This window comes from Aptenodytes forsteri, unplaced genomic scaffold (assembly GCF_000699145.1).
Source record: "Aptenodytes forsteri isolate BGI_AS27 unplaced genomic scaffold, ASM69914v1 Scaffold2, whole genome shotgun sequence".
NCBI classification, from domain to species: Eukaryota; Metazoa; Chordata; class Aves; order Sphenisciformes; family Spheniscidae; genus Aptenodytes; species Aptenodytes forsteri.
Window position 1 is genome coordinate 17,073,488 of NW_008795695.1, and position 7,615 is coordinate 17,081,102.

Here is a 7,615-nt window from a genome sequence, read left to right on the forward strand (position 1 = left end):
TGCGCCCCCTGGCCCAGGTGGGGGTGGGTAACGTCGTCGAGGCCTGCCTCTCCAAGTCAGCTGTCGGCTCTGTGTTTGTTTGTACAGCACCTCGCACCACTCCATTGTGCGTCAATAACGGTAGTGCCTCGTGGGAGCACCCCACTCCGACCCGAGTCCCGCGGGTCTGTATACTTCCCTCCCGGGCTTGCCCTGAGGAACTGGTACGCAGCCCGCTCCCCTCGCGCTTGCCAGGCCCTCCTTGAGGTGCAGAACATTGCCAGAGGAAAAGTGTGTCTCGAGGCCCCGCTTTTATTTTCTGCAGTTTTGCGGGGCGACGTCTGCCCACAGGTTTGCCCAGCTAGGTAGGTCCTGTGTGAGAGGTTGCTTGGGCAGGTGTAAATGCTTGTCTGTGTTCAGCTACTGCAAATATTAAATGCTACCATGGATGCCAGAGCAGCTTATGAGACTGGCTGGAATTTGCCAGTGAATTGGAAATTAATTTAAAATAGTTGAGTAACTAGATAAACTGGAAAGAATAAGAGGCAATTCTTAGAGCCAAAGTTGTCTGGATTGCTTCTTGTGTGACAGTTCTGAAGGAGGGAGCAAGTCCTGGTTCATCATTTTCTTGTGAGAACATGTAGGTGTCATTTCTATGATACTTGAAAAATATTCTCATATAGGGCTTCAAATGAGGCTGCTCGTTTGAAGCTTGTAAGTCAGAATGAAATGAAGTCCAGTCTTCCCAGTTCTGTATTTTCCTGAGGTCATAAACAATTTGAAGAGAGCTTCCTTGTTAAATCCATAGTTTCAATAGAAGTAAATTAGCTTGCTTGTATGTCTTACTACATCAAGTCCCTTGTTGGTAACAAATCCTGCTTAGCTTTGCTGGCTGGCTTTGTACTCTCCAGAAATTTTATCCCTCAAGAAGCCCGTGAGTTCCTTGTTATTTCAGGGAGCGTTATGTAGAAATGGATCACTTTGCTATGGTGCGAACGACAAATTTGTGAAGTGTTCCAGATCAGCTGAAGGGCACAACTTTTGAAATTGTTTTTGCTTGGATTTCCATAGGGCTGATGGATAGCTCTATTACCTTGTTTCTGTATTGTATTCTTCTAAGTTTTTTGAGTGAAGTAGTCCATTTGTGGTGCTTGCTCGTGGAGAGCTTTCTCAGAAAAGAGGGTTTTACAGTCTTATCTCAAGATAGTATGATTATTATTAACAGCATCTGATTAGTTCTGGAAAAATCATTGCCTAGCCAGACTTTTTAAAGGCAAATGCATCTTTACAATTCTAACCAGTTTAGCCCTTGACTTGTAACCTGTGTGGGCCCAGCAAAATCCAGCTGTGGGTAGTAGTTTTATTTTGGTCTTTCATCTAGCTAGTTTATTATATGTTAATTACGTCAAAATTAGTATCAAAGGGTTGAACTGGCATTGGGGGTTGAACAGAAGCTGACATTGCTTTGTGTTGCCAAACTTGAACTATGAATAAGCGTATTCTGGGGTAGACATGAAAATGATTGTCAGACAGTTGAAGTACCTTGGATAATTTCACTATCTGAGTAGTCAGCCTTTCTTTTTGAGGGCAACAGTGGCCAAGACTGTATGCATTTTATTGTCCCCTAAAATTTTCTAATTTGCATGATGTAGACAGCTTGATTTTTATTACACTGTAACTGAAGAATTTTGGAACGAGCTGGAAACTGTTGAGAGTGCTTGATTTGGTAGTGCTGGGCTTATTCTGTTTTGTTAGTTTTCATCAGCCTTATCAATTTTTCATGTGCTCCAGAAATGGAAAGGCAGAGTCAATTTCAGAAAAGAGAAAAGGTTGCTCAATCATAATTTATGAATTTTTACCTCTATCTCGTGCCTTTTGCTGAGTATTTTAATGCTATTGTGCGTGAGATGACCAATATAACAGTTAGGGGACAAGATTCCACTTCATGTGCTCGGTTCTGGAAAGGTCTGTTGTGTTGCCCTTTCTCATTCCCAGATCTTATGCTGCTATCTGTGATTACATGGCTCTGAAGTATATAACTCATCTGTAAATTTTCTGAGGCATTACATTCATAGCGTGCAAGAACTGAAAAATAACCTTCCTTGAGCTGTCATAGTGCATGGCCAAGAAATGCCTTTCAGGGAATTTAGATCACAAAACAGTTTTCCATAGGTTTCATTAAAAGTTCTTAGTACAATATATTCATTTTCCCTTGTATGGAATGAATATGCATGGCTGTTCATTTCTTTTTAGAGAAGAGAGAAATTTTACATGCTTCAAAATTAAAACATGGCTAGTCTTTAAAAAATCAAACCCATAATCATGATGCATATTACGTAACAATTTTCCTTTAACTGAGTGTTTATACTGCTAGGAAAATTTTAAAGGAATAGAAGGAGATGCTCAGATAATAGAATCAACAAATAGTAAATTATATGTTTGCGTATTTCAAACATAAATTAGAACAGAAAATGTAAAGAATACTGAGATGACTCAGAAATAAACATACATTAAACTGGACATACAGAGCAGAAGCCTGTTGTGCATAGAGTGATGTGAATTGTAAGGAGACTGAAACACCAGAGAAGCTCTAGACCTTGCTGTGATGCTTTCCTAGGAATGTGGGAACTGCTGGATTTCCCACTACGTGCTAGTAGGTTACTTGTGTATTCTGTTCAAGGAAAGATGTGCTGGGGGTGTTGGATATAAGCAGATGCTTACAGACCACAACAAATCCAGAATTATCTTTTGAGAGAGGAAAAAGGTGCTTTCTGTCAGCTGCTTCTGTTTTTCTCTCTTTCATTTGACCCCCAAAATTGGAGGTGCCATGGGCCTTTCAAGCAGATTTTCAATGTACAGTGAGACTTTCTGTTGACATCAGCTGAATGTCAGTCAGACCTAGAGAAAATGTTTATGCTGTCTCCTTTTCTTGCTGCTTTGGACTGAGACTTAATCCTTGTTACTTTCTCAGGTACCAAAAAGATTCTGCGTTGAGTAGTAGCTGACTTAATTTTGTGTTGCTTCAGAAGGTTTATTGCAACAGTAGGAAAAGCTAGAACTCTCTCGGAAAGACTAGAAATGATATTTTGCTAAACCAACTCTTCCATATAATTTGATGGGTTAGTATTCATTCTGTCTTTCTGTTTTACCTTAAAACATCTGGACTTCAGTAAATAGGAAGAGAAATTCTATAAAATCCTGCGTATTTTAAAGTTGGTTGTGAATTTTAAATCAATCTGCTTATTATTCTGAAAATGAACCACATGTATATGTTTTTTAACCTAGAAATGTTTAACAATTTAAAAAAATACTTGTGTTTTTTTAAATTACAGTTTAAATTGATTGTGGAAAATCCAGAAAAACCTGTTGCATCTGGACTTCAAGTTACAGCTTTTGTGGAGTATTATCCTGAGAGTGAAGATGATCTTCAAGATAGACTACTTCTTTTAATAGAAGATGACATAGTTGATATCCCCCTCCTTGGGTACGATGGTCAAAAGTTCATATGCTGCTGTTACTATTTGCAGTTTAATCTTGTGGAAAGTTTGCTAATACGTGTCACATATGGCTATGTAATTAATCTTTTAATTGTATTGAAAACAAATAGTAAGTTTCCTTACAAAAGTAAGATTTTTTTTTTTTCAGAGCAGCACACAGGTAAGAAGTTAATTGGGGTGATATCCCTCTGAGATCCTAGAGAGCGTTTGGGGTTTTTTTTTTGCTTTATTCTAAGTTGGTTGTGATAACGTTGATAATTTCTAATTCTGTATCAACATATTAGACAAGTTAACATCTACTCTTAATGTCTTCCCTCCTTACTGAACCACTTATATAAAAGATTTTATAGTAATTGTCCATATTTGCAAAACTGGATTGTAGTGAGACGTGTTGCCTAATTCTAAAAATATGGTGTGTGTTTTAGAATAAGGTCATACATTCAAGGATCATTTTCATCAATCCATGTGTGATTGTGTGTGCCTATCTATGTGTGTGTATATGGATATATGTCGTATATATTGTATATAACATGTATATTGGTTGGAAAAAGTAAGCTTTTAAATATAGTTTTTCAGACTTAGGCTAGGTGTTATCCGAGGATGAGGGGGAATTGCTCTGGAATACCTTTCTTTCCTTTGTCTAAAAAGAGAAATTAGAATGACAAACTTCTGTTTACAGGTCCAACTTTAAATGCCTAAATTAGCACGGATGAATCCCATAAACTATTGCAAATTATAGTCTTTATGAAAATCTTAACCTTACAAGTTACATGTACAGACAGAAAGGAATTTCCATGGAGATTATTCAGTATATGAGTTGTTTGTGGGATTGCTTGATTTTTAAAAACATCTCATGCTAGCCTGAAATGTGCAAGGTTTTGCCTTCATATAAGTGATACTTACTCCTACATTTTGTTTACCTCTTATGTCATGATCTTTTTCACTGATTTGCTTTTCCTCGTTTCATCTTAAAAGTTATGGGATTTTTAAAATTTTAATATTGTACTATTGTTAATGTAGGACACAAATGGTTAAGTCTGACGTGGGGTTTTGAAGTTGTAAATTTTGTCTCTTTTTAGCAAAAGATTGTCTACCATTGGAAGACTTGGAAATAACAATTTCAATTAGTTTTTTTTTTCTGTGATGTTTGTAAACTCCTTACTCTTTTAGAACGCAGTATTAAACAATGCTATTACAGCTTTCTTTAATAACTTCAGAGAAATTTAAATGGAAAGTCCTAAATGCTTTTCTTTCACTGAAAGACAGGGATGACTTTTCATAAGGTAATACAGAACTTAGTAATTCAATGTAGAGATAAGACCACTTAGGATGATAATGTTACCGGTGACTCCTTTCTGGAAAGGACTTGCAGTAGATTGTTAAGTATTTCAAATCTTCATGTTTAATGGGCTTTTGCAGGGAAAAAAATTGACAGGCTATAATAATTCTTTGTGTTTGTCTGGAAAATAAATTAATATACTTTATGATTCTCTTTGAATCAGTCTTTTCCCAAATGTATTTTTGTGTCATGCATGTCTGCAGTTTATAGATAGATGATACTCAATTATTGCAGTGAAGGGTCACTAAATATAAAGTATTTTTTTCTATGCAAACATAATTTAAAATGCATCATTAACCAGTTTGAGAAAATAGCGTATGGAGAAATACTAGTCAAAAGTTTTTTTTGGTAAAAATTGCATTATCACTATGAAATGTCCACAGAGGTGTTTGTTTGTCCGCAAGTTTCCTAAAGTGAATATGATCTTTTCATTATGGCTAAGCAATACCCAATACAGTGATGTCATCATACTGGCTGAGGCTCTTAAATAAATAATAGAAATAACTTGTGTCATTATCCACTTCTGTCTGTTACAAGTTTTGTTGAAGCCACATAAAGTATCTATAAAACAAGAAGACTGTAAATTAAAACCAGCACGCATGTTTTCTCTCTGCGTTTAGTTCAGGCAGCTGATAATGAAATACACTGAATACTAACTTTGGTCTTATTTTGTGATGCAACTAGCTCAAGATAGTTTTAAATACTTTATTATAGTACAAAGAACTTTAAATAAAATTAAATAGAAATGTTTACATTCCATTTTGACTAATTGTTCAAACCTGTATTGTTTTAAAGTTACAGTAGTTAGTCATTAAACAGCTTGATAGATAGCTAGATCTTTTTTATATCTTCCCTGTGTATGCTCTACTGCTGAAGTAAGTTGCATAAACATTGGTAGGAGAACTAGGAGAGAACGAGAACTCTCTTCCACTGGAGTGCTTAATAAAACTTCTTAAAAATGCAAAGGTATTTTCAAGTTTTGGGAAAATATAACCATGTCTTTTCTCTGCAGATTAATTCCGTGCTGTTATCTGGAAATTGAGTCAGAGATTAATTTTGGTGCCGTGATTGCAAACACTAAAATAATTAGTAAAGAGATTAGTATTGCTAACCATGGATCAGCTTCAGGTAAATATTTAGTTTGCATTAAATTATACAAATATTTTATTTTCTTGGAAAATGTAATTTTATGCAAGTTAACACTTCAGTGGCCAATTAAAAATTAACTGAAGTTCTGGGTTATGCAGATTATGAGTATTGTAGCTAAAGGTTCTATAAATGGCCCATTGCTTCTGTAGGCAGTACTATGTTTCCACTCAGGGAAGAAAAATGAATTTAGAACTTTGCCAAATTTTAGGAGTGCTCTACTTTTGAGTCCCATCTGAAAGATGTAAAAATAACAGTTGCTCATTGGCTTACTATGCCTGACATAAATAGTAGCAAATCCCGTCTGCTCTTGCTTTGTTGTCTTTGTGATTCTGTGATCCCAATAGCTAACAGCTACAAGCTCCCTGTGCTTTCAGAGCTGAAGTCCTCTAGGATGGGAATTGAACTGTATTTGTTTCATATAGGAGTATAAGGAACATGGAGAATGGAGTGTAAGAATGCTTATATGATCCAAGTAACCTATTTGACTGCCTTTTCCACTGGACAAAGCTGCAGACACCTTTCTCCAGAAGTAGGGTGACAACTATGCTGAGTTTCAAACAGCAAATTTCAAGCAGTTAATTATTTTTGTTCCTCACTTGTACAGCTGTTTATTATATCACAAGGTATCTTTATTTGCATTAGGCCAGCGTCGTGTGAACATTTGCTTCATGGATTTCCACAAGAAATATTGTACCAACAGAAAATACATGATTGTAGAAACACAGAGATGGGTTGCAATATAAAAAAAAAAAAAAAAAATCAAATGGCTGTCTAGTTAGAACAGAATTTTTTTTTTTTCCAAAAAGCAGAGGAAAAATTGTTTTGTTTTCTAGCCAGCTCAACTTAAAGATGTAGAATGTAGTTTATATAATCAGCTCTTACTCATACATACTAACTTCTTTCTTTGAGGAATGATGATTAGAAAAAGAAAATGAGATAACCTACATTACATATGCATCTACAACTAATTTGCGTGATGTGAAATTTCTTAGGTTGCATGGGAACTGTTTCTAGTTATAAACTGTTGCGTGATGCATGCAGGCTGTATGATGGAGTTTTGCAGGATTGGACGCAGGCAAAATTAGAATGAAAGTGGTGGTTAGTGAAGAATGTATTGAGGGCAGACAAAGGAATAGCTGCTGAATCTGTGTTTCTGTAGGCTCTGTAAATCGTAATACAGCAGGTTGCACTAACAGGCAGCACGTAAACTGTATCAGCAAGAAATGCTGTATGCTGGCCTGTGACTCAAGGATTTCATTTCACATGTCATCCCATGCACAAAAAGAGTCCTTTGTTCCTGATTCTGATCCCATATCAGAGATTATCTATTGTCTGAGGTCAAACACTGCATTTTTTCCTACAACATTTGAAACAATTTTTTGCTATCTATGATATAATGACAGATAATTATTGCTGCTGGTTAAATACACATTTAATAATTTTTTCACATTTTAAAAATATTTTTATAACCCAGAAATGTTTCACTGTTCGCTTCTGCAATAAATTGTGTTGTGTACATATGTCCTGGTTTCGGCTGGGATAGAGTTAATTTCCTTCCTAGTAGCTGGTACAGTGCTGTGTTTTGGATTTAGGGTGAGAACAATGTTGATAACACACCGATGTTTTAGTTGTTGCTAGGTAGTGCTTACAC

General features: G+C 36.0%; 1 protein-coding gene across 1 annotated transcript in view; it reads left to right on the forward strand.

Moving 5' to 3' along the window:
- The window catches only part of CFAP47 (cilia and flagella associated protein 47), a 382,585-nt gene that overhangs the window by 10,849 nt on the left and 364,121 nt on the right, over positions 1-7,615 (forward strand). The window contains 2 exon segments of the mRNA XM_019473044.1: positions 3,312-3,462; positions 5,818-5,943. Of these exon segments, the coding sequence (XP_019328589.1) occupies positions 3,312-3,462; positions 5,818-5,943 (277 nt within the window).